The sequence below is a fragment of the Amia ocellicauda genome, chromosome 3 (genome assembly GCF_036373705.1).
Source record: "Amia ocellicauda isolate fAmiCal2 chromosome 3, fAmiCal2.hap1, whole genome shotgun sequence".
In the NCBI taxonomy this organism is placed as follows: domain Eukaryota; kingdom Metazoa; phylum Chordata; class Actinopteri; order Amiiformes; family Amiidae; genus Amia; species Amia ocellicauda.
In genome coordinates, this window is record NC_089852.1 from 11,448,659 (window position 1) to 11,476,287 (window position 27,629).

At 39.6% G+C, this 27,629-nt stretch overlaps 1 protein-coding gene across 5 annotated transcripts in view; it reads right to left on the reverse strand.

Annotated features, from left to right (window-relative positions):
- itpr1b (inositol 1,4,5-trisphosphate receptor, type 1b) overlaps positions 1-27,629 on the reverse strand; it is a 144,618-nt gene that overhangs the window by 89,259 nt on the left and 27,730 nt on the right. For all 5 annotated transcript variants that reach the window (XM_066698146.1, XM_066698145.1, XM_066698144.1 and 2 more), the window contains exons 5-27: positions 26,386-26,472; positions 22,504-22,662; positions 20,304-20,402; positions 19,214-19,297; positions 18,791-18,937; positions 17,173-17,268; positions 16,839-16,883; positions 14,489-14,643; positions 8,811-8,910; positions 8,185-8,345; positions 7,130-7,271; positions 6,531-6,689; positions 5,750-5,922; positions 5,055-5,174; positions 4,519-4,713; positions 3,754-4,005; positions 3,090-3,231; positions 2,796-2,949; positions 2,243-2,433; positions 1,684-1,813; positions 1,367-1,421; positions 874-1,039; positions 185-361 (exon numbers count right to left, since the gene is read on the reverse strand). In XM_066698146.1, coding sequence (XP_066554243.1) covers positions 185-361; positions 874-1,039; positions 1,367-1,421; positions 1,684-1,813; positions 2,243-2,433; positions 2,796-2,949; positions 3,090-3,231; positions 3,754-4,005; positions 4,519-4,713; positions 5,055-5,174; positions 5,750-5,922; positions 6,531-6,689; positions 7,130-7,271; positions 8,185-8,345; positions 8,811-8,910; positions 14,489-14,643; positions 16,839-16,883; positions 17,173-17,268; positions 18,791-18,937; positions 19,214-19,297; positions 20,304-20,402; positions 22,504-22,662; positions 26,386-26,472 — 3,189 coding nt within the window. The remainder of the gene's footprint in view (positions 1-184; positions 362-873; positions 1,040-1,366; positions 1,422-1,683; positions 1,814-2,242; positions 2,434-2,795; positions 2,950-3,089; positions 3,232-3,753; positions 4,006-4,518; positions 4,714-5,054; positions 5,175-5,749; positions 5,923-6,530; positions 6,690-7,129; positions 7,272-8,184; positions 8,346-8,810; positions 8,911-14,488; positions 14,644-16,838; positions 16,884-17,172; positions 17,269-18,790; positions 18,938-19,213; positions 19,298-20,303; positions 20,403-22,503; positions 22,663-26,385; positions 26,473-27,629) is intronic.

Consider the following 27,629-nt stretch of genomic DNA (forward strand, 5'->3'; position numbering starts at 1 on the left):
AAGCAGCATTAAGGTTATATTTGCAGAGGTTGTGAAATTGTGAAATTTAAGCTACATATGATCAATTTAAATATATATATATATATATATATATATATATATTTATTTATTTTTTTTGAGAAACCAAAACAAATCTGCTTGGAAGCAATTAGTGGAAATGTGAGGAGACCATCTTCAGACCAACCTTTGTCTTGTGCTCTGAATCGCCGGGAGGGCCATCTCCAGTGTCCATACCCTCATCGGGCCCCTGCCGCTTGTACACCCACAGCTCTGACTTCTCCACGATGGAGCGCAGCTGGTCCAGGTCAGACTTGATCTGCTTGTAGTTGTCCACATCTTGGCTCGTGACCAGTAGTTGAACCTTGCAGGGCACAATTTTGTTAAGATTGGGGAAAAATGCATACATCCCATCAATTTCCATAAGAGGTAATATCTCAAATTGCAGTTACACTATGTTGAACAAGAATTGTGAAGTGACTTTGTTGCAGCCTTTTATTGTGATGGGTATTGTTTGAGGCAGTTTTGTCCTTTTAGGAAACTGTAATTACCCCCTGCAAAACAAGGTGTAGAAAAATCCCTATATTTTATGTATTCAAAATTCTGATCCAGTCGCATTAAACAGCTGAAACTATCACAAATCTCAATTAGGCCGATGTTAATATACTGCACTTGAATTACTGCAACTCAATGTCCACTTGAATCTTATTCATAAAGGTCTGACAGATGGATCAGACTATCAGTACATCTCTACTGGGCAATACAGACCTTATGTTTCACAGTGCCTCTGCCCTTTACCTTTATTACACAGCTGCCTCGGTCTGAACTCAAGAGCTATGACAGAAGTATTAATTTGTACTTCAGGTATGCAGGTACCTGTTTAAAGGCCTGCAGGACCTCCTGTCTCTGACTGAAGTGTCTAAAGAGCAGGTGCAGAGCGCCAGACACCAGGGGTGGATAATCATGCATAGTGAGGTGCAGCAGGACGCGCAGAAAGGTTCTTCCACCATGGTCGTCCAGGTCCAAAGGTGTATTCTCCTCACTAGAGACAAGAGAGACCCATGAGTGAGGGCCACAGAACATTTCAAATTTACTTTTTATTTTGTTTTTGGAATGGGTCACCCTAATTAGCGATGACTATAGGAATCTACTCGCCCTTGAGAACCCAGAAGGCTGGCTTTTTACATGGCCTTAGTTCCGTGCCTCATTTCAGCAACACTGCCTTGGTTCCTCCCAAGTAGTTTTTTCCTATTCCACCCACACACTCATTCCAAGCTGATCCTTCCCAGAGCACATGTAACCTATATAGACCCAAGATATGCAAATATGGTCTTGGTCTTCCATAAAAATTGTGTATTAAATACACTACCTTCCACCAAAAATCCCCTCAGCCTGCTCCTCAATGTGTTCAAAATCAAGAGCACCTAAGGAAAGAGAAACACATTGACTACAGAATAAGAATTCAGATTGTTGTTTGAGGGGGGGTAGGGGGTCTTTATTTAAAATGATGACATTCACAATATTTCAGGTATTCTTCCACAGTGAATCACATTTAACAATCTATTAATGCACAACAAATAAATTGGCATGACTTCAGAGTATTAAGATAGGCAAGTGCCTTTTTTCTTACACACAGAATAAAAATAGTTTGAAGGTTAAACAAGCTACCATTCCCATTCTCCTGACCTGGCATACTGTTGAGTCCATCCTGAATGGTGCTTGAAATGTCTGTCTGGGAGTTGCTCTCATCAAACTCCCGCTTAAAGATGCAAAGGAGGCATGAGATCCTGTAGTCTAGCCTTACGTTTAAGATGAACTGTGAAACAGGATTAAAATGTGATTAACCCTAACCAAGTTAACCACTGAGCAATGCAATATTTATAGCACACAAGGGGTTTAAGCGAATAGGGTTTAAAATGTGTTTTGTTTCTTAAACAGAAAAAACTTCATAACTAGCTGGTGCAGCTGGATGATTTTTATGACTTAATTTATTGCAACAAATAGGAAATTAGCAACTGTTGGCAGACATTTCTTACAGCAATTACTGGTGGTAATCACAGTGTAAGAACAAGCCCCTCTGGGTGAAACTAGCAAATAAACTGATGGAAAACCAATCTTTTAGAAGCTTTTTCAGTAATTTACATTTTAGAATGTCCACACACAAAACTTAAGACAGTTTGAATTGTAAAAAATATATAATACAAATACATTCTCATCTCCGAATTAAAGAACAGATTCAGTGTACCTGCAAGATTTCTATGATCTTCAGCTTGGTGTCCATTACTAAGATGTCTTCTTTCTCTGGCTCAGTCTGCGTCTTGGCATCACCACCATCCGGGGGGTTACTGGGGGTCATGGGAAGAAAACCCCCTCCTCTCAGGACCACCTGAGTCATCAACTCCCCTACCCCATGGATTGACCTCATGACATTGCTCCCTGCAGACAGAAAAGAACATTTCAATAACCCACATGCCACAAGGAATGGGCCACAGGAGCTCTGGATAATGAAAGGCATGGGCAGAAAACTGACTACACAAAACCAAGAACCAGATCCAGCGGCAAAGCCAAACTGATAAGAAACTAAACAAAAAAAACATGCAAATTAAAATGTATACCTTACAATTCAGCACCAAAACCAAAGCTCATGTTATATGTAGATATTAAATATGTGGCACACGGACCAAAGGGACACTGAAAAAAGCATCTCTTAAGGATATTTAAATGGGGGATATATTTTCTTCACCACAGGTATGTAAACAACGTATTCCAAAAGAGAAAGGTTCAGCTTGAGTGGTTACCTTTGGCTTCATCTCCTTTTTCCAGCTTGTTGATTGGAAAGATTGTACTGACATGTACGCAGTCCAATATGGCCAACAGTATTTTAGTCAATCTCAAAAGATCACTAAAGTTGTAGAAGCCAAAGTAAATTAGGTTTCTGGCTAAATTTACAACCTTTTAAAAGAAAAAAGAAAAAGGAGTTAGTCCATTTGCTCCATTCCTCTGTCATTATTATTACGATGAAAATGAAGTGGACACTATATTAATAACATTTTCAGTCCAAGGTTTCATTCAAGCTCTCTCATTAAACATACCTCGAAGGTGAGTTTATTTTTTTCCTTATCCGAAAAGGGGAAGTTCTGACAAACCACATCTCTCAAATAATTCTCCACAAACTCCATTGTCTGAGCAAACCTCTCCTTGATTTCATCCTTTGAGGTTCCGTTGTTGTCATAACTGAAAGTACCAGGAAACATTTACAACATCTCGTAAAGGATTTAGTGTTTTATTTAAACCCTTAAATTTGCCTTGTTTTTCATGTTGACGTATAGAAAGCCAATACTTAAAATACTAAATCTGATAATTATCCATTTAGGAACATAACCAAAGTCTGAGGTATACTGTGTGTATTAAAATATATATTTATAAAGCAAAGCTAAAATTTCTCCACTACTTGAAGCTTGCATGAATGCACCCTTGTTGAAGCCACTGTAAAGAGAACAGAAAATAGAGAAGAAATAAACTGGAAAAAGCATAAAGATCAGGAAACTGTTGAGGGGCCTTAATACACAGACTGCTAATATACAAGCCTAAATACCCTTGGTAATACTGCTGACAAAGGAGGGTCAAAATACTGACCACTGTAATTTGATGACCCAGACAAAGACGCAACAAGTCAAACCACCTTGAATAAAATGTTATGTAGGCCTTGAGGAAGCTGAAAGATAAGCATCGGTGCTGTGCTGCGAGAGTACTCACTCGTCAATGGCGATTTTGGAAGGGATCTCTGACCACAGACGGGCGTACTTCACTGGGGTGACCTGTTCCTGGGGGTCACGGTCCACATGCATGTGCAGCATCATGCGGCAGAAGGATGCTCGCAGGTCATAGGGCAGATCCTCATCCGACATACAGCGCAGGATAAGGTCAACATCCAGCTGGCCTGAAATCTTATTAATGGCCAAATACTGGCGGTCCAGACACATCCGAGCAAACAGGTTTAACTGATACCTAATAAAGAACATGAGTCAAATTACCCACTTGCACTCAGTCACCATTTTTATGTATTCGTAGTAGAAAGTTGCCTGTGGTGCCAATATAAACTGCAATAAGTCACAAGTTTGTAATTTGTGAGTCGTGGGTTTTGTTTTGGTCTAGGCCAATCAGTCTTTAGAGACATGTGTTTTCCAAATGTCTTTCCAAGGAATACCAAAAAAGATACTCAGGCCCACATTCCATCAAAACGTCTTCCCACACTTTATTTCTTCTCTTCTTCCCAGAAAACTTTCTTCCTCAACCCATTTCAAGTCCACTATAAAATATTCATTTTGTAATTTAGGGGATAGATGAAAGACTTGATTTAATCTAGGCCCGAGTACTAAAAGGCATGAAATAAACTGGCTCCAAAGTAAAGGCTTGAGATAATGGAGAAGAATGCATGAAATACCAAAGCAGGTGATGCTTTGCAAGTTCTGACAGCAGAAGGGGAATTAATTTGCACTCTGCGAATTAAAAGCGGCTGACCTGTAGTAGCTGACCACCTCCTGGTCCTCCTTTTGCCCCTCCTTGGCGTCCTGGGCCAGCTCACGGATGCTCTTGCTGCGGATTTCCTTGTTACTGTCCTTCCAGAAGAGCCACACTTCTTCCTCATCCTCCTCAGACTCCACGGGGCTCTCTCCAATAGGTATACCCTCAATCTCAAACCGGGAAAGCACCAGCCTGGAAAGCAGGCCAGCAACAGTCATTATACACACACCTGCACAGGACAGCTCAGTGTAACCCAGCCACTCTCAGACTTTACACACTGATGAAAGCGAACAAGAAAAGGTGAAAAAAAGAAACTAGGGGGACAAGTTGGAGTATACTGAAGCACCCAAAGTAATCTGTGTTGGAGTGTTAGGTCTGAATAAAATGATTCTACCATCTGCCATGTGTACATATTTTCTGAAAAACTGTTCATCTAATTATAAAATCATACTTCTGTGATATAAAGGTTTTTACTTATCTCTTGTGTTATTCTAGAGTGAGTTGTGCACTGTGAAGGGCCAGAAGGGGCTTACTTTGTCTCAATGAGAATATCTGCATTGTTGGGGTCCAGCACTGCATTACAGATGAGCTCCTGGGTCACAGGAATCGATTTGTTCATAGACACGCACAGGTCAGACAAGTAATCCAGAAACCTGAAAGCAGAAAACAAAATTAGTCCGACATATTGATGCGTCTGCAATGACATCACAAATGAGAATACAGAGATAAGTATAACAAAACAAAAATCAAACGTTTCACACTGAATAACCAGTGAAATTCTGATTCTCTGGTCCAGCATACTGCGGCTGACTTAATCTGTTGCAGCTTTAAGCTCCAATAGCACAAATGGGAGAAGATAACATCTGTCTAGCCAAGTACAACTGAAAAATTTCAGCTTGGACAGGCAAAAGTACAGATGCTTTTTTTTTTTTTTATTTCAGTTCACAATTCTGCACATTCATCAATCAGGCATGACTGCTACATCCTGACGTTTCCACATTAATGGCAGTAATTTTCTACATTTTCGGGGTGAAGAGATGTATGCATACACACACCTTTTTTGTTTTTGGTTGTTTTTCAATAGTCTCATTAATTTCAGATTCCTGGAATTACTTGCACAGAGGAAGAATAAAGCATGGCTGTTAGGATTTAATTGTGTCACGTACAATAGCCATCGCTAAAAATACATTTTCATATTAGCGTGGCAAAGAGAATCCCTCTCTCTCACCTGGGTTCCCTGTTCTTTCGTACTAAACTGACGAAGGTGTCAATCTCTGCCGCGGTTATGTGCTTTTCCAGAAGTTTGCGGTTGTTGTGGAGCAAAGCCGTTATCGTGTCTTCAGCCAGAACATCGTATCCAATTTGCTTCTGCATGAAGCGGAACTGCTTCGCAATATATTCCTTCAATGATAAAGAGGGACCATTACTGCTGCTGGAGGATGTACAAAGCAAACCTGAACTCTTCCAGCTAATTAGAATGCTTCTAATTGAGAGATGGTAATAACACACAAAATGGTTTATTTTTTCAGTGAGTTCAAATGAAGTTACATTACATTCATTATTATGATCACTTGCATAGAGCAATGCGACTAACAACCAAAGGTCAAAACAATCTTTTTCCAGTGTACTTTGATTTGTTTTATTCCATTAGCTAATTAGTTAATATCTTTAAAATAGTTACCAGCTTAAACAAGCTGTATTTAAGATTTCACTGCATGGGAATGCTAAAGTAAAAAGCATATGAGGTGAAAGGTGTTTTGCCATATTTACATTGTATATGTTCTAAAGCAAACCACAATATACAAGACATTCAATGTCGTGCCAAATGACAAATGTAAATTAAAATGAATCTTCAAGTTTTACATGTGGTCCACTACACACGAAGGCTGTTATAAGCTATATTGTTAGTGTTTTCTATAACTCCAAACCCTTACACAATCCAGAGAAACAGACCCGGAGGCTAATTAATACAGCAAGGACAAGGATCACTCGCTGGCCTCGTGTCTCACCTGGTTCTTCCTGTAGTCCTGCTGGGAGTGGCGCAGCACTCTGTAGCACAGTCTGCAGATGTGCCTGAAGGGGGCATGCCGCTGGTCTGCCAGCTCCTCCAGCCTCAGCATGGGCCCATCCCCGCTGTCGGTGAAGGGTGCCTGCAGCAGCTTGAAGATCTGCAGGACATGGACACAGCACAGACCTACTCAGGAGCCAGTCGCCACACACACCACAGATACCGTAGAAACTGCTTCATACTTAATACCAAGCACACAAGGAAATGTGAGCATATGCAGACTTTTATTGAACCTTTGACACTCATACCATAACCCACAATCCCTGGTTATTTTAAAAACTTAGTGTTACGCTAGTGGTGATACGTACAAAATCTGCATTTGTACGTATCACCACTAGCGTAACACTACAAATGAAATCTGCATGCATGCCAGGCAAGTGCTGCAATTTTAAGGTGAAGGACAAGTATAGACCTAATAGAAGGAACCACAAGGGTTGTTCCACTGCAGAAATCAGACATTAATGGGTTTAGCAACAGGTTTATAGAATACATGAAATATAATTTTATTTAAACTAATACCAGTTTTTTCAGCAGTCTTACCTGTTTCAAGATGTTTTGCTCTCTCATCAGTTTCTGACGTTCCCTGTTGGGCTTATTGACCATTATCTCAAGAACATCTTGGCCATTGTTTGGAATGTCCACAACAAAGAATACCAAATCCTCCAACAGCTTGGTTACAAACCTGTTCATAACAGAGAAAATAAATCAGTCTTCCGTTTTTCTGTCTCATTCTGACAGTTATACATCTAGAAGTGTTTTACAGGTACATTCACATACAAATTCTTATAGGTTTAAAATCTTTGGTGGTAAGTGAAAAGTGCTGGGGATTTCAGTTAAGTTAAACTTCAATATTCTTAACCTTCAAAAATTGTGAAAACTATAAAATTGTTACACAATGAAACATTTATCCAACTTTCTCCAACAGGGAAAATACACATTACAGAACAAAATATAACAAAACAAGTACAATATTTTAACATTTAAATCTTACTTAATTTCCTATTTAGTTCTGAATAGTCACAAGGAATAGCTTGTGAATCTTTCAAATCTTTCAAAAAGTTAAGCACAAAAAAAAAAAAAAAATAGATTTTGCTTAGTGAGTTTATTCAGATTTTTTTTTAAACCAGTTATCGATGCTGTACTGCATAGAAATAACATTCAAATGACCAAATTGCACAAACCTAACATTTTAAATATTGTATTAGATGGTATATGTAAAACAGTGTGGCTTTTCCCATCAGAATATGACTAAAAACCACAAGGGTCGCATGAATTCCCCTCAAAAGCCCTTTCAACAATTATGGGAAATGTTGGACATGAGGTAACCATGGAAACTCTGAAAAATCCAGCAGGAGACGTACACTGGATTACAGTAATGTGAGCTAAGCAGTACGAGCGGTTTACAATCCAAGCAAGAATCTGAGTAAAAGCCCAAAAATATCTTTACCCCACAGGGAGAAGAAATTGGATAAAAAAACTACACTTTCCCCACTATAGCCTCCTTTGCATTGCTCTATTAATTTCCCATTTATGTTTTAACTTGTTTGTTATTTCCCAAAGCGAGAAAATAGTAGACTTCAGTGTGGGGCCCCTACCTCCTCTCATTCTGGGTTATGGTTCCCTTCTCAAGTTTGCCAGCAATAGAGGCCAACACTTTGCTAGCATCGTTTGCAAAGTCTAGGTCTCGCACCTCAGCCGGGGAAACTGGGACAATGGCAAAGGCTTCTTTATCTTCTTTTAGTGGAGATGTGCCGATCTTCATTAGTAAATGGAAAAATTAGATAAGGATGGTTCACATAAAGAATCCGAAGAATGAGCTTTATAAATGTACAAACATAATCCAAGTGTCTAATGTAATGGAGATGGCTGCATTTCTGGATATTGAATAGGAAATCACTCCGTAAAGACCAGGAAAATGCATTCTTGTGCCACTGAGATCTCAGGTCCCTGCATTTAGTCTTAAATGCCTCCCATATATACATAAAACTTAAAACTAAACATATTATATTAAATACATTGATAACATCTAAAGATAGGCTGGTTATAGGAGCTTTAATTTTGTTGTGCACAGAGGACAGTGCAGTTTTATTAACTGGATCCAGTAGGTTTTTCTGGTTTTCGGAAAACAATCTAGACAAATGGCAAATACTATAAAAGACATGATTACAATTGAAGACTACAATGTAGAATTCAATTGAAACATGAAAGCCAGGTCACTTACACGAAGCATTACGGGCTTCTCCTCATCCTTATCTATGGGGTTGTTGGTACTGTGAACCCATGTGTTAGTACAGAGATGTCTCAGTCTTACGTACGAGTTCCTTGAGAAAAGATAAACAAAATATAAAACACAGAAGCTCATTCACATACAAGATTTAACAGATGTCTGCAAGCACAGTAGGAGGTATTGAATCATGCTGGGTTACAATGAAAATTCATATTCTCAGAAAAACCCCACCTTTCCCTGGAACTATTTTAATGCAGGACTTGCGATAGCTGGGCACAGCTCAGAAAATGGGAAGCAATCTTATGACTCTTGCTTTGCACACATGGAGTGACATTAATGTAAACAATCCATTATTTTATTTTTTTTCCCTTTTCAATAGTACAATGAATGTACCTGTTGACTTAAAATGGGGAAGACACTGCAATTGATGTCATTGATGTGCTTTCACAAACTTACAATGCATTATTTTGCATGGATCGCTCTAGTCCTGCAGCTTGGTTTTGGATGTGGAAGCATATGAATGCTTTTGTCTGAACACTTGACTACATCCTTGACGGCCTCCTATGGGCAACAGTAGTGCAACAAAGTAATTCAAAGGCTCTTCTCCCTTTAGTGATTGTGAAATTATAGTTATACTGGACCATTCTATTCATCATTAGAGTAATATCTAGGAGAAATAAAGATATAGCCACATCTTCATTCTTTACATTAGTCTCCAAAGACAAGTACTTTAAAAACACATCTTAAACATTGAAGGTTGTTCAACCAAAATGAGAAGGTTATCAGTTAAAAAAAATATATATACATGAAAATAAACACTGAAACAGTTCCAGCAAATTTATTTTATGAACACAGATTACTACTAGATCAAAGATCCTTTTCCTTTTCTGTTGTCAGATTAAACAAACTGGGGGGTGGGGGAACCCACCAACAATGTGTAGGTTTCTTGAGGCATATTAAAACAATTTTTACACAGGGACAACCAGCATATTCAGATTGCATCAGGCCAAATCATGCGAGAAAGCTGAAAATTATCCATGGAAATAAATTAGTAGACCAGTACAATGTCTGCCTTGAGAAAAGACAATTTAATCTAAAAATTGCAATACTGAAAATTTGTAACCAAATAAACCGGCTCTGTTGTGTGGAGCCGTAACTGACCACTCAAGACAGTAAAGAGTCAAGTGACATATCTTCGGATGTACAGTGAGGGAAAAAAGTATTTGATCCCCTGCTGATTTTGTACGTTTGCCCACTGACAAAGGAATGATCAGTCTATAATTTTAATGGTAGGTGTATTATAACAGTGAGAGACAGAATAACTACAAAAAAATCCGGAAAAACATTAAGATCCTCTCCAAGTCATTAAGGTTGCGAGGCTGACGTTTGGCAACTCGAACCTTCAGCTCCCTCCACAGATTTTCTATGGGATTAAGGTCTGGAGACTGGCTAGGCCACTCCAGGACCTTAATGTGCTTCTTCTTGAGCCACTCCTTTGTTGCCTTGGCTGTGTGTTTTGGGTCATTGTCATGCTGGAATACCCATCCACGACCCATTTTCAATGCCCTGGCTGAGGGAAGGAGGTTCTCATCCAAGATTTGACGGTACATGGCCCCATCCATTGTCCCTTTGATGCGGTGCAGTTGTCCTGTCCCCTTAGCAGAAAAACACCCCCAAAGCATAATGTTTCCACCTCCATGTTTGACGGTGGGGATGGTGTTCTTGGGGTCATTCCTCCTCCTCCAAACTCGAGTTGAGTTGATGCCAAAGAGCTTGATTTTGGTCTCATCTGACCACAACACTTTCACCCAGTTCTCCTCTGAATCATTCAGATGTTCATTGGCAAACTTCAGACGGGCCTGTACATGTGCTTGCTTGAGCAGGGGGGCCTTGCGGGCGCTGCAGGATTTCAGTCCCTCACGGCGTAGTGTGTTACCAATTGTTTTCTTGGTGACTATGGTCCCAGCTGCCTTGAGATCATTAACAAGATCCTCCCGTGTAGTTCTGGGCTGATTCCTCACCGTTCTCATGATCATTGAAACTCCACGAGGTGAGATCTTGCATAGAGACCCAGACCAAGGGAGACTGACAGTTATTTTGTGTTTCTTCCATTTGCGAATAATCGCACCAACTGTTGTCACCTTCTCACTAAGCTGCTTGGCGATGGTCTTGTAGCCCATTCCAGCCTTGTGTAGGTCTACAGTCTTGTCCCTGACATCCTTGAACAGCTCTTTGGTCTTGGCCATGGTGGAGAGTTTGGAATCTGATTGATTGATTGCTTCTGTGGACAGGTGTCTTTTATACAGGTAACGAGCTGAGATTAGGAACACTCCCTTTAAGAGAGTGCTCCTAATCTCAGCTCGTTACCTGTATAAAAGACACCTGGGAGCCATAAATCTTGCGGATTGATAGGGGATCAAATACTTATTTCCCTCATTAACATGCAAATCAATTTATAACTTTTTTGAAATGCGTTTTTCCGGATTTTTTTGTAGTTATTCTGTCTCTCACTGTTAAAATACACCTACCATTAAAATTATAGACTGATCATTTCTTTGTCAGTGGGCAAACGTACAATCAGCAGGGGATCAAATACTTTTTTCCCCTCACTGTATGGAGTCATCGGAACCCCAAACATCTTGTCGTATGGCATTGACAGTCATGGAATGGAATGTATCCCATTCCTGGGATTTAACATTTACCTTTTTTAACAGAATACTTGTTTTTGTAATATTTTAGTAGTTTGGACTTCACAATAGCACATTTGTAAAAGTTCAAATACGATGTTTTGTGTCAAGTGCTGAAATAGATCAGTAAACAGCTTCTTGAAGCAGTAAATTAAGCCGTAAACCACTTTCTGTTGGACAGGAAACACTTGCCGTTCAATATTAAGAATAAGCTCAGAAGTAGTTTATTTTATGCAAGCTGTCTGGGGATTTAAAAGTTCAGAATGGGTGTTCAGAACTCGTGTGATCTACATGAGCTTGAACTTAAGATGCTCATCATGAAGAATTACACAGAATAATTTCACAGCAACTGGTGATAACATTAAAATGTGCCGAGTGTGTGCTTAAGACCTTTTGCAGCTCTAAGGTTTGTTTGTGTGCACTTTAATATAATAGCAACAAGAATTATCCAGCAGCTTGGCTCTGTTGTGGGAATAGAGAAAACCCTCCCCACATAAAAGGTTCACTGCATGCATCACGTCATACTTTTCCTTTAAATGTCCTCAATATTTTTGAAAACTCTCACAGCTAATGCTCCAATGAGAACCTGGTCACTCAATTGTTCTGTGACAAATAGATCTCAGTGGCTTGCAAAATGCATAGAACGAGCTATTCATTTGTCCAGGCCATTTTACATAACCTTTCTGTGACCTAGAACAGGGCTTCCTAATTATCAGGCCCCTCAGATAAACTCCAACAGAGGAATTTGTCAGCAAGCTCTTCAATGATTTAATTGATTGATAATTAATTAAATTAGAGTATTACAAAGTGGCTTTAAAGACCTCAACTGAAATGTATTGAGAGGTGACAAAAAGCAGTCACTGAGCACCAGGTGCCAATCACGAGTTTTGTTTTATTTAACTGAATTACTGTGGAGTAACTAACAATATTTTCAGTTCATGCCCCACTGACGTGTAGGTCCTGTACTTTCAATGAATAGTTTGAGTGTATGTTGGACAAAAATGTATGGAATGTCCTACTAAGTAAATCAATTAGTTCCATTGCAGTTAATTCATTCAGTTAAAATGCCAAGCACATAGTACAATGCAAGTACATATTTTGAACCAAGTCGTCTTGACTTGGCTTCGGGGAAATCCAGCATGAAGAACTGGGTTTGTACTGTCAATTTCGTGGGTGGGCTGGAAGTTTAAATGAATCTGGCTCCTTCCTCCTTCTATCAATATAGAGGAAGAACATATTTATTAAAAATCACTTCACAGTGTGCTCAGACTATCATTAGAACATATAAGCAACCCAATAATTTAGTTTTATTGCTATAAAATGAGAATACTTGAATGTTGATGCAGTTTTTTAAATTTCATTTTCGAAATAAAGCAAAACTGCATACGTTAATTGTGGAAGGATACAGAAAAAAGGCAAAAAAAGTTCCCAATAATGGCTACAGTGTTTGTAATAACATTAACACAATACTAACAGCATATATGTTATAAAATATATAATTTTAGAGAATCTGATGGCAAGAATAATCTGGTACTAAATTCAATCCTAGTGATTCAACATAGGATAATGAACAAAGCAAAACTGTGTTCGAGAGACTTCTTAATGCCCCAGGTAAGAGACATCAGCGCTGGAAAAATAAATTAGTCCTTGTGAAATGTCCAGACCCAATATGACACACACTGATACAGGTGGTTCTATTTTTAAGTAAGATGGTGAAAACATGCGACAAATGGATGAGTATCTTTTTAGGAGAGAAGTCATGGATGATCTCAATGCTCATTCTGTTACCAGTATTTACACTGTGTATATTTCAATACACAACATGTCAGAAACTGTGGTACTATTAAATATACATATGACAGTCCCAGAAAAAAACAATTGTTTTAATTACAAAAAAAAAAAAAAAACTAGATTAAATATTTTACTTTCAAAGCTAACTGGCTTTTCCAAAGCAAGAGAAGGGGAGGTGGATTAAAAGTTCAACTGCAACATATTTCAACTGACTTTTCACCCTTCACCTTGATTTTGTTAAGCTCATAATACATTATTTTCCCTTCTGTGACAGTAAACCCAGATTGAATGCATTCCTTTTGCCACACAAAACATCCTTGTCTGATTCTATCTTGTAATTACAGCGAAAGTAGCCTTCTCGTAACTTTGCAAGCTTGAAATGGCTCATTTTGGCTAAAGGGGGTGGGGGAGAAAAAAGCTTTATCTTAAAGTGGGTGGATTATTATACAACATCTACCTTCAGTATCAAGAATGATGAGATTTAATTTTTTTATTAGGTGTATTACAACATCTTCAGGATCAATGACCCTATTGTGCATTAACTGTAGGCCGTCTGGTTGCCATGGTTTTCCCCGCTTAAAACTCTACCAGGGGCTTTCCTGACACACAGCCTCCGTGGTTTCCCATTTCCATAAAACAGCATTCACTGAACATCCTCCCTCAACCTAGGACCAGGAACTAGCACACCACTATACACATGCTGTGGTATATTGGCTATAGCCCTCAAAACAATACTGTCCCACTCTTGTCAATTTAATGAGAAAAAAAGGGGACAGATTATCCCGCAAGCAGCTCTGACAAATGAAAAGGCAATAGATGATAACAGACTTTCAGTTGATAAGGATTTTGCAATGGCATTATTAATGGGTTATCATGTATACCTAACTTAAAGTAGTGAGCTGTATACACTTTATTTTACTAATATTTATGTAACACTGTTAGCAGACACCTACACAATATTTAACACTGGTATTAAATAAATGTCAGTTTTAACCAGCAGGTATTTACAGCTCATATCACTTCCTCAAGAGGCATTGTTTGGTTTTGTTTGGTTAGTTTGTGATCTTATGCACCAGCAGCAGGTCAAGTTGGACAAATGCATATGGTAAAGGAATTACAAGGGAGTTAAATGGAAGAATATTATATCAGTTTATTTATACTGAACCCAAATCTAGCCTTCTTTACATGCTCTACCTGGGCACAAGCGAGTCTCCTCCTCTCAGCGTAGTGGGGTCCAGCTCAAAGATGGAGGAGATGTCGTTTCCATCAGGCACAGACACCAGAGTATACATGACCTTCTCCTGGGCCGTGCGTAGCCGTGCCCGGAGAGCCTCCTGCTCCGAGTCCATCTGAGGACACAGTAGTGAGGACACAATGGCCATGCTTTAGTGGATTAATATTTAATCTATCTTGAGATTAGTCATTGAAGGTTTATTTATTTTTTTATTTATTGGTCTTAACCAATTGCAAACCTTTGTGATACATAGTAGTAAAAAAGATGTGGTAAAAAAAAAAATCTCACGAGTTAGGAGAGAAGTAATGCATATAAATATATTAGACACAGCAGGCTCAAGTCTGAATAACCACAAAATTCAGTTAGGAGAGATCAGATTAGTTTCAGTGAAATGTGTGGGCCCTTCTTTGCATCTGTACTTGCCTTATTGGTCAAACTATGGCCCTATTAGTAAAAATAACTAATAGCCGTGCAAAGTTGGACAACTAGGCATAGCAATAAGGGGGGAAACACTAATAGAAAGCACAGATTCAGTTTAATGGAACTAAGGGACTGAATGAGATTTTCTGCAGCCAAACCGTAAACAGTAAATTAACCATGCGTCTTCTGCCATGGTCCATGTCATACATCTTTTACATAAAAGGGGCAATTAAGAGCCAAACAAATCAGGATTGTGGAAAGGACTTCGCAGTCATTGTGAGGATAGAAGAACATCAGAACTAGTGCAAATTGGCCATTCATTCTTAATATGCCCAACAAGTACCTGTGAGGAAATAATGGAAATTGGAAAGTAATACATATGGAAACCATGAAGACTGAAATGTGATGTTGCGGAACTTTGAATGTTAAGCGATGTCTTTAAAAAAAAAATTAATAGCAGCAAAACCATGTGACAGACTCAGATCAGTGCAGTCATTAGAGTAGGTGTGTCCACAAGGCACTAATACTTGGTCATTCATTTTGTTCCAGTAAGATTCCCAACCTCTAGGTGAACAAGACAAAGCAGTCAGAGTTTTGTTCTATTGTTTAATACATGTACTTAAAACCAGAAAAAAGACTTAGCCCTGTGTATGTTGGTATATTTGTGCGCAATTTGTGTTAAGACCTTAACACTTCTACACATTTTGTCAATTAATCTCACTTGTGCAGACTTTAATGGGAATAACAGTCATAGAAAGAAAGAAAAGTTAAACCGGGGCAATTTAGGAGTAGTACATTAAGTAAATTGCAGAGAACATGATCTTTCCTAGGAGTACGCTTCATGTTCAGCACAAGTTATGCAAAGATAATGCATGCAAAGCAGAGAAGAGCAGATGCATTGGTAAAGGTCCTGACCTCCAGATGAGCCAGGCATAAAATTAAAGCAGTGTGTTCAGCAGCTACCATTCAATGTGTGTGGAAAGTAATTTAAAAGAAATAAAATTAGTCAGAGAGTGCCCTCTGTTGTCAATAGCTTGTGGTGCAATTTGTGCACATCCTGCCGATGTGACAACACATTTGGCATAGTTAACAGGATGACATCTAGTGGTGTGATGGCACAAGTATTCACAAAAATATTAAAATGGATAGAACCATGGCTTACATACTCAGATAATGTGTTTTACCCTCAAAGAATGTAATAATATTTAAAAGAACATTGTGATGTAACTAAAATATTCAGACTTGGAAAAAAAATTCACTCAAGGATGAAGACTTAAAAATAAGTATCCATGCAAGTTATTTTGTTTGAGGTTGATTTACTTATGTGGGACTTTGCAGCTGTTAAAATACAAAAATTGCTAAATGTTGCAAACAATTGAGAACTAATTTTGTAGTAAGAGTCTGCAAACTAAGTCAAAGCCTGGTCATGCACCCTCCTTTCTAGTGTGTACTTGTATGTTAGCACATGCAACAACTTTATAATGTTAACTGGCATTTGTAATAACAGGAGTTGTAAAAGTGAAATTAATCACTAAAACAGGCAAGAGGAACAGGAAGGAGGTCTTGCATTATTGGAGGCTATTATTAGTAAGACATTAATAGCTCCGTGCTACTGACAATATTTGCTAGTCAAAAAACACTTACAAAAGCCAACCAGATTTAATTTACGGCAAGTATAAAATCTGTATTTGTACGTTTCACAGGGCCCCACTCAAGGCATTTCAAAGCCTCGAAAGCTGTATGTAATAACAAAAATTAAATTTTAAATCAAATTAGAATTAATTAATATAAACTGGTTTATGTTTTCATTCATGGACCCAAGGTTTTCTTACTGGCACCAATACCAATTTTTACCTAAAATATGCGATTACATTTCATTCTAGTACTTACAGAGGAACGAGATTCTTGGCACTCTTCTTCATAATCTGGATTTACCTAGTAAAATAAAACAAAATGCTTAAAGTGTAGCCATGGAGACACTTAGTTATGCAGGTCAGGCTATAAACTGTGACCAGGGTAAAACAAAAGGGTTTAGTATCAAGAGTAATTCGTACTCTCACTGAACTGAATAATGTCAATGTTAAACTATCGTTTGAACAGAAATTATGTAAATGAAGTTGAAAAGAAGAATTAATCACTTTATAAAACGCTCTTGCAATGGTGAACACCGGCCGGATTGTCAGGTGTTATTATCCAGGAATAACAGGAAGTGGTCAAGTCTTACCTCTGCAGCCAGATAGTGTCCAGTGGCTAGGTGCTTAAACCTGAACAGACTGTTCCAGTAACCAGCACCACCTCTGCATGGGTCATGCTGGACAACCTAAAAGACAATGCAGAAAGCAGGCAATTAGAAATGCAACTGATGAACATCAAAGGACTCAGTCCCACAGGTGTTGATCACTTAAAGTTTAGCATGTCCTTTAATTCTCTCCAAGAGAATACTACTCAAGTTCATTTGTATTATCAAAAACAAACAAAATAAAAACTATAACTATATATCAGTTTCTAATGATAAATCTCAAAACTGTACCACAAACTGCAATACAGGTATAAGAGTATATACATACACACGGTACAATGCATAAAGTATGTGGACACCTGCATGTCAAACATCTCATTCCAAAATCATGGGCATTAATATGGAGTTGGTCCCCCCCTTTGTTGCTGTAACAGCCTCAACTCTTATGGGAAGGCTTTCCACTAGATGTTGCATCATTGCTGCAGGGATTTGCTTCCATTCAACCACAAGAGCATTAGTGAGTTAGCATTAGTCGGCCACTGATGTTGGGCTGTTAGAGTGGCAGTTGGCGTTCCAGTTCATCCCAAAGATGTTCATTGGGGTTGATCGACAAACCATTTCTGTAAGGACCTCACTTTCTGTAAGGGGGCATTGTCATGCTGAAACAGGAAAGGACCTCCCCAAACTGTTGCCACAAAGTTGGAACAACAAAATCTAGAATGTCATTGTATGCTGTAGTGTTTTAATTTCCCTTGAGTGGAACTAAGGGGCCAAGCCTGAACCATGAAAAACAGTCCCAGACCATTATTCCTCCTCCATCAAACTTTACAGGTGGCACTATGCATTCGGCCAGGTAGCATTCTCTTGGCATTCGCAAAACCCAGATTCGGACTGCCAGATGGTAAAGCGTGATTCATCACTCCAGAAACCGCATTTCCACTGCTCTAAAGTCCAATGGTGGCGAGCCTTACATCACTCCAGCCGACGCTTGGCATTTTGTATGGGGATCTTATGCTTGTGAGGGGCTGCTCGGCCATGGAAACCAATTTCATGAAACTCCCGACGAACAGCTCTTATGCCGACGTTGCTTCCCGAGGCAGTTTGGAACTCTGTAGTGTTTGTTGCAACAGGGGACAGACTTTTTCTGTAATACATGCTGCAGCAGTCGGCGGTCCCGTTCTGTGAGCTTGTGTGGCCTACCATTTCACAGCGGAGCTGTTATTGTGAAGTGGAAACATCTAGGAGCAACAACAGCACTTACAATTGACAGGGGCAGCATTTGAAATTTGACGAATGGACTTTCTATGACGGTGCCTCATTGAAAGTCTTCAGTATGGCCCATTCTAGTGCCAATGTTTTGTCTATGAAGATTGCATGACTGCGTGCTTGATTTTATACACAAAAGGGGTGTGGCTGAAATAGCCAAATCCACTACTTAGTGTCCACATTCTTTAGGCCATACTTTCTCCCCCCCCCCCCAAAGGGTTTCTATTTTAGTTATAGATTTCACATATGTGCAACCCTTGACCCTAGTATGAAGAAACGGAACGATTTAGGTTGATAACTCAGTCCCCACCCCCCTGGCTCAGCTCAGTTGGCTCACCTCCACCTCCCACAGAGCTTTGGAGCTGGTTGCCGAGGTAGCAGACTGGCGGCCGGTGGTCCTGAGGAACACGTACTGCTTCTTGCGGTGATCATCACATGTCAGGAACTTCTCCTGCTCCGCATGAAACAGCCGCACTACATCCCCCTGTGAGAACAGAAAAGATCAAAACTCATAGTTAGTGAAGTGCACACACCAAAACAAATGCTGGGGTTTAGGATTATGGCACTGCTTTGATTGGTGTTCAATAGGAAGCTGGGGAATACTGTGCCTAACTTGTATGTGTATGATAGAGGGGGTTAGATTCTCACTGTAATCAAAATATCTCTGAATGAGGGCACATGTTAAGAAGCCAGGATCACACAGTGCAAAAAGGTGTATGTTTGCGATAACCAAAATCAAGTTTAAGCACAAAAGCCTTACCCCTTTCAATATAATCTCTTTGTTGTCACTCCATTTCATAAACAGAACGATCTTCCAGCTTGTATTGCAGTTTACAGAGTTAACCTGCATAATAAAGGAAAGGGATAAAAGTCAAATATAAAAGAAAGGATAAATGTGCAAGCTGAGTCACATTTCAATACATAATAAAATATAATTAATTCAAATTTGGTCTGTCACTTAGCAACAATGTTTAGTTTAGACTGAAAACTCATATCTGGAACACCCATAGCATACATTTTTAGGGTGCATTTTATCTTGCACAGATTTGATAAATATGTGTTGACATAAAAACAAAATTGCATCATTTATTACAAGCACTTCCAATACTACAGAAATTAATTGGGTATAAAATCAATTGAAAAATACATCAAAATAATAAATTCTATATAGAAGATTAAAAAAACAGTAATTCAGAAAACATACACATTACAAATCATGTGCAACAATTTCAGGATGCTTTATGTAAGACTAAACAGAGGAATTGGATATTTTCTATTCTGTACCATTGCGAGTTTATTTTTAAGTTTGTGAATAATCAAAATAACATTAAAGAATCTTAATCTACCGAACAAAACACTAAAAACAATTAAGATCATAAAATGCATAGGGTTTTATTTTCCTATTGAATACAAATATTAGATATGATATGTGCAGATATGAAGTTCATCTATAGCTTTGTACACATATGGTTATGATAATCAAATTTTAACACTGTGGTGACAGATGCATTTTAAGCTTTGGAGTACACAAACTGCCAGAAAACTAGGCTTTATTCTCTGATTGAGGTACACATTTTTTAGCCTTCAAATCAACACCAAGCTCAAGTATTATAAAGGGCCACTAGACTCCAACTAAAATGGTACTCATGCAGACCACCTTTGTACAGCTAACATTAACTCTCAGATTCCATGGCATGCATCTGTCCTTGGTTACTGCCTGTAAAGTTGCTGGTTCAGGTGGTGCTTTATGAATTTAGATCCTTTAAAGTGATCAGTTCAAGATAACTCCATTTGCGGTCATCTTTAGGAGAGTAAAAGGAGACCCAGGATGACCTGTGACCTTTACCCACCTCATTGCAGCCTGGGTTGTCTACCAGCTGATGACTGCTGGCATGCAGTGGCTGTCCTGCATTGACAGGATTCAAAACCACCTTGTCTCCAATCACCACCTACACAAGACAAAGAATGTATTCAGCCTCTTCACAGCATTTCTGAACAGAATATAAATACCTGCCAGACTGTGTAAACACAGTAAACCCATTATTTACAAAGAGGGGTGCCAGAATGCTTTGAAGTAAGTAGTTTAACAGTGCACTTGCATTTTTGTGTGTTTTATCTTGAGTTGGCTTTAGGTCTCATGGACATTGTGTTCTACATAATACATAATTTGAGACTTAAGGTTTGAAAGGTTCTCAAATGTGATGAAAGCATTAGTAAAATGAGCATCGCAGGACTGACAGAAGAGGTGAATAAAATGTGAACTTCAGAAAAAGACCAAAACACTGAAAACAAGCCTAGGTGCAAATCTGCTACTTCAAAAGAAAATGCATTAAACAAATATATATATATTTTTTTATTTATAAAGCAATGCAACCCCCCACCCCATAAAGGGGCTGCAAGAGTTGACAGGTTTAAGATAAATCCCTAAAAAATAAGGAAAATTCTACTGGGCTATCCACATACTTCTTGTTAAATCAACACCAGGGGTCAGAATTCCTTAATACTGAGAATACAGAGAACAGATGGTACTACAAAAAAACAAAAGTCAAAATGTTCCAGTACAAAAGCTTGAAAGCAGAGCTGTTGCAGCATAATGGATGATTTTGAAGCATTTCTTAATTTCTACAGATTCAGATCAAAACGATACAGTACAATGAGCACACATGGGGTGATTGAGGTGGCTGAAGGAAGAACTCCAGTAAACAGAATGGAATTTTTACATTTAAGGATCTATAGATGTTTGATGAAGTGCATGCACAGTAGGTTTTGGATACATTTCTCTTACACTGATGGAAGATGATGAATACTCAAATGACAAGGACTGCATCTCCCAGGATGCTAAAGCACAGGCAGGAGGGCGACACTCAATTTCTCTGATGATCCTGAGGAATCCTGCAGGGTTCACAACCTTATTGGTTTTAACCGCTGAAACCCGGACTAAGAGCACAGGTCCTTCCCAGGGAGTCCTCTCCAAAAGCCTAATTTCTATCAGATCAGAATCTACCTCGGTCCATTCCATTGACGCATTACACCTGACCTAAGAAGATGGAGCTTCAGGGAGGTCAGCTGGACCCATAAACATTCTTATATTGATATGCTGAAACCATACATGAATCTCTGGCATTTCAAATTAACCCTCTAAAGAAACATTGGTTAAATGCTCAAAATATTGATTTTATTTTTGATACATTTAAGTCTTCAAGTTATTAAAAATTTAAATGGTATGTTTCATGTGAATGCTCCTCATTAGAAGCACTAAATACAGGAAAAGCAATAAACAAAAGAGCAGAAGAATACAAAAACACAAGGCTACCAAGCCCTTGGAAAACTGTTTTGCCATTTAATTTGACAAAAAAAATAAATGACATACATTCTTGTTATCAGCTGTGATTTAGTTTACACTAATAGTAATACAAGATAAATAAATGAAATACTTTAATTTAAATAGGAGATTGACTGTATGGGAAGGAAGGATAGCTTCAAGACATTTGAAACCGTTTGGATACTTCGTGAGGCAGCAATTTTCAATATACAGAACGGATTACAAAATCCAAGGCAATTACTGAAGCAATCTGTCTGGTTACAGTAGAACTTCTTTGCCCTTCATTTTTCTTTTTAATAGCTTTCTTTTCTCTGTGGAGAATGTTTTTGTTTTGTTCGTTTTTTTCAGTGGGGGATTGGAGGGGGGGGTAATGGGATGGGAAAGTTGCAATTTTAGAGACCTCTTCGGAAAGCAAGCTACAAAAAAAAAAGTAGTATCTCCCCACTATTCTCTTTCAAGGAAAAACATGCAAATATACCACAGGAAACCGAATGAAACACCTGCACCATACTGGAAACTGCGGTCTTGGATCTAGAGTATTCAATTGCTTCATGAATTGTGTAAGGATTGATTTTATTATTGTTTTCAGTAATGTTTTAGGACACTGGAGTTGACCTTGAATTACTTAAGTTTTAAATATTCAGGCAGTTTCAACAAATATCAACCCCACATCAATTGTCACAAATATCCACTTGCTATTAGTATTAATACTGTGTGAGGCGACTTACACTGTCTCCAATCGAGCGCAGTTTGTAGAAGGGTTGGATGTAAAACCAGGAGCCCTCATTTCCGGCAGCATCCAGAGTCACTCGCATCGCATTCTTCTCCAGCAGTGCAGGGAGGCGCTTATTAACTGTCAGATACTTATTGCTTTTCAGGTGTAACAACTGAAATACATGGGTGTAGAATGTTTTTTACATTTGCATTTCCATTTATTTTTAAACTCAGAAATTAGAATTGACTTGTACCGTTTGCACAATGAATTCGGTTTTAGTTTAACCTAGGTAAGCTTTAGAAAAAACAAGTATACATAAAGTACTTATATTTAAAAAACAAAACATTTTGGTAGAATAGTTTTGACCAGAAATGTAAAGACTTCACGTGTAACTTTTTATTTATTTTTAAATGCAGAACCAGCATGGAATGAAAGTATTTTAAAAGGCACAGCAAGAGAATATTTTTGTTATTCCCAAGAAAGCAAGCTATTTTTAAAAGCCTATAAAATGCTTTCATCTATTCTGAGCTATTTACTTTTCTGGTCTAGAATATTCAGACCAGGAGGTTCATTTAGGTGTTCACTCAATAACTCCCGTCACATTGAAACCATGAGTCATGCTACAGCACAGGAGGGTGAAGGTAAGCACTATTAATTACAGATAGAACTAAAATGCAGCAGGCAACTTCTATCAGTAAAGTAAAATAAATAAACTACAGATACAATCTTTTTCATAATAAATGGTTAATACCACTTCCATGGAAAATTTTGACCAGTTGTCCTGAGAGTATCTATAAAGTTAAATATTTGTTTAATTGGAAAATGTAGGCAAAGAATGACTAGATATACAAAAACATTTGAAGATGTTATAATCAGACCATGTAAACAGTCTGCTGCCAACTGCCATTTTCGCCTAGCCTCTACATTCTTGGCAGCAGATTTCAACAGTTTTACGTCACATTGTAGTGACAGAGGAATGATAAGACAGATTCATTTATAAATTCTAAGTAACACAAACGACTGCTACACTGGAGATAGTGGCAAGACTTAACAAGATACTTTTAAGTTCGATATATTAGATCAAGGCTCGAATATCTAGAGGGCTGTAGTGCCATCTGCTTTGTTTTCAAATGGGAGCTCTTAATGACTTTGCTCAGCTAGTTATTTTATCATTTAGAGATGTCAAATGTAATTTTAATGTAAGGTATTTTATAGTTTGTCTGAAAAACATTTTGATTCAAGGAACACTTCCGGTAATGTAATGTGTAGCCTGTTGAGAAGTAGTCCAGACCAGTCAAGTTACCGGATGTATTGATGAAACAAAGGGCCTTTGTTGAACATCCCCATTTTTAACCAATACATTTATTTTACAAGAGCGGTGCAGTAAAGATCCAGGGCTAAGGGACTTCCTTTGAAGAGGTCTTAAGTGGCTGCTGCTCTTTTGGAAGCCATGTGTTCGGATACTGAAAAATCGATGGGTTGCCAATGCAACCTCGGTAATCTGAAATAGGACCGCCCTAGTGGGAGGGGTTTCTGCGCACTTCCGTAGGAACCCAAAATCAACAACATCACTCTAGCAGCCTGTGGCAAAGGGACACCCCGATACATGCTTTCAGTTGGAAGTGTGAGACACGCATGTGTGGAAGCAACTCTCTCTGGTGCCAGCATTGTGAGCATGGCAACTGAATTGAGGCTCAGTCCTAGACGGCTCATCTCTTGATTGACCCGGAGGTCCAATTCGAAGAGGCGGTCTAGAATCAAGTTCGTATGTTCTGAACCTGCTCCCTTGAGTGGGAACAAACCAGCCAGTCATCTAGATAATGTTAGCAGGACCCCCTGACAACTCCCGGTCCTGTCCCACAGTAGGGATGTCAATAATCAATGGAGGAGGAGGGGTGGTTGAGACCGGCTCATCCTCCATGAGATCCACCTCTAGGTCTGAGCACCCATGAGGGCTGAGAGACAGGCGGTCCTCCTCCCAGTGGACCGGTCTACTGCTCCACTCTAGAGAGAGAGTAGACAGACAGAAGGTGTGGGCCGGTGGCCGAGTCACGTGGTGTGGGGGGGTGGGTTGCTGTGCTGCCTGAGCCTGTGCTGCCTGTGGGGCTAACAGGGCACAGATTGGGTCCATCCTGCTGCTGCGAGCAAGGATGGCTCCATCGCGTTGCCTGTCTGTGGAGCCTGATCTCCGGCACCGACGACACAGCGGGGAGGGGCCCAGCGATGACATTGGAGAGGAGGAGAGGGCCCGTGGGCGGTGCTCCATCACTCTCCCTTGTTGCTCACGTGCAGGGGTGGGGGCGTGTGCGGCCGTAGCGTCCCATGCCAGTACGTCGGACAGGGCATGTACGGGTGCCGCATGGGGGATCAGCTGCCGTGGCAGGTGCGGTGGCAGCAGCCGGCTCCGTGGCAGCATTTCTGGAGGAGGAGACGGAGGGGCTCGGAGAGAGGCGGAGATCCAGGACCTCAATGCCCCTCCCATCGCTCACCGGAGTGGGTGATCGCTGGGCGTGACTATAGCGGTGCCCGGTTTGGGGGCGGGACCCCATAGCGGAACCGGAAGTTGCTAACACGTTGCGCCTGCTGTCGGTGCCCAGACACACGGGGCAGAGGACCTCCCAACTCCAGGCAGGCAAGGTGCTCATCGCCAAGACACATGCGCGTGAGCCTGAAAATGTGCAGTCGGTCAGTGTTAGCACCGGGAGCACACAACTGAAACTTTTTTTTTTTTCTCCAACTGAGGTCTTAATTGCTTAATTGAATCCTTAATTGACCTAAAGCGGTTTCAAAACCCATGGCTTAGCAGGACTGGCCACTGTAAGTGCATCTCCACTCGGCAACGTTAGCAGACACAGGGGCACTGCAACACACAACCGCACACAACCTTGCTTGTTGCTGGACAGTACACTGTATCCACACACCAGAGTGTAGGATACAAGTGCCACGTAGGCCAGTAGGCTTAACCACAACGTGTGTACTGGGGTTTCCAGGGACATCGGGTGACGCAGGGTCCGAAAGGACCGAGGGTAGTAGACCACCAGCCATAGTGGGATCTAAAACCAAGGCCTGCACACACGGACAAGGAGGCATAGCAGAGCTCTCTCAGTGAGCTGAGATAGCGAGATCTCCTACAGCCACAGCTGCGGGCTATAGCACGGGCACAAGGCGGTGGAGGAGCTTTAGGTCGGGCAGCCGGGCCTCAGATTTTACTGCCGCTGCTAGCGCTCCTGGAAAAAGCCCTGTACAAAAAACCAGCACAGCACAGTCGGAATATAAGACACTATATAGATACGACTATTTATTTTTAAATGTCCCATTTGTGTTCCGAAACATAAAACAAAAGTGCAGCCTGAGCCCCACAACATGGACGGATATCAAAATAACTAAACAGAGACACAAATAGAGACACGCCATAATAATATGGTGGTGAACGACACAGCTGTGAAGCCAATCAACTACTATTAAAGAGTCTAATGCACAAAAACGCACAAGACACCGAGCTCTCATTTTCGGGTCCATCAAAATGGCAAACGAGGAAGAGCCTGCGCTGACGTCACCGTTTATCAAATAGGAATTGGGAAGGGACCCATTTGAGTGACAAGCGCAGGGGCCAATGGCAGCTTTAATAGAGTGACGTTTTCGATCGGGTTCCTATGGAAGTGCACAGAAACCCCTCCCCCTTGGGCAGTGCTTCCAACTTGAAAGATAACTGATTTCTCCTTTGAGGCAAGATACAGTAAACACACATTAGCCTTCTGAAAGTGTTGCAGCCAAGATCAACACCATAATAAAAAAAACTCAGAAAAAGGGAACTATAAATAATACATTTAATATTTGAAAAATGTCTCTAAATATGATTCTTCATAAAAAATAAAAAAATAAAAATGTATTTTACCTGAATTACGTTTCCATACTGTATAACAGTACCTAGCAGCTTTCGGTTTTCCGATTCATTTTGCTTCTTTTCCAAATCAGCAGCATGCTACAGCAGGAAGAGAGAGAACAACTCAATAGCATTTCTTTACAAAATGTTAGCTGCAGATTTAGACAAATGGCAAGCAAAATCAAATGTACTTATTCCAGCATCTTGGATTTACACTATTAAATACAGTCCAAATCTACTGGAATACCAAATTCTATTGCAAGGAACAAATCAAGTAGATGGTGTCATGGTTCTGTTGTGGATGTATAAAACTTAAAATTTCCTTTAAGTTGTAGAACACTGCAATGGGAGAAAAACTAAGAGTTGAAGTGGGTGAATGAAGGTAAACCTTCAGAATATGAGTAAACGGACCTAAGTTTGTTTATTCAAGGAAATTTTGCAGCTTCGCAACATTCATTCTTCAGTTGCCCACACGTCTTGCTCTAGAGCAACTTTAATTAAAATCTGCAGTCAGGTGTGCGATCTTTTTAATCTAAGATTAAGATTCACCCTTTAAAAGACGCATTTTTTTTTATTTTTTATTTTTTAAGATTTTCCCCGATTCATTCCCTAATTTGGAATTAAAAGTGCAGAGACAACACTGATCCCTCACACACAAATCCACCCACCTCCTCAACGTCTGTGGAGCTATGGTGTCAGAACTACAGCTGTTCAGAACAAAACTCCAAGAGCAAGACAGGAGGCCATAGGTATCAACTAAAGGACACTGATACCCTCTGATCCCCACACGAGGAATGCACATCCATAAAGATTATCCTACTGCGCTCACAAATATCTAACTCGATTTGTGCATGCATTTATTTGAATGTCATTGTTAAAATTTAAGGACGTCTTAAGGGCTTCTTATACATGCACGGTATATTGCTGTACAACCGAGAGATCAATTGAAAATGTCAACAAAATGAAAATCTAAATTGAAACATAACGTGTGGAATTTACATTGGGAGAGGCCTAACTAGATACACAAAGTCTGCTTAAAATCCAAATGCTTTAAATAAAAAATAAATAAAAAGTCTGTACCCATAAACTGAATGTGAAATTGAGTAGCCAGCCTATCATTTAGTGCAGAGGCCCATACAAGAATGCATAAGTAATGTCTAAGAAATTGATAAAATGCATCTTTTGCTCAAATTCATGTTAAAGTTTGTCCTTTCAGTGGGCAATCAGTAATACAATTCTACATTGATGAAGCTTAC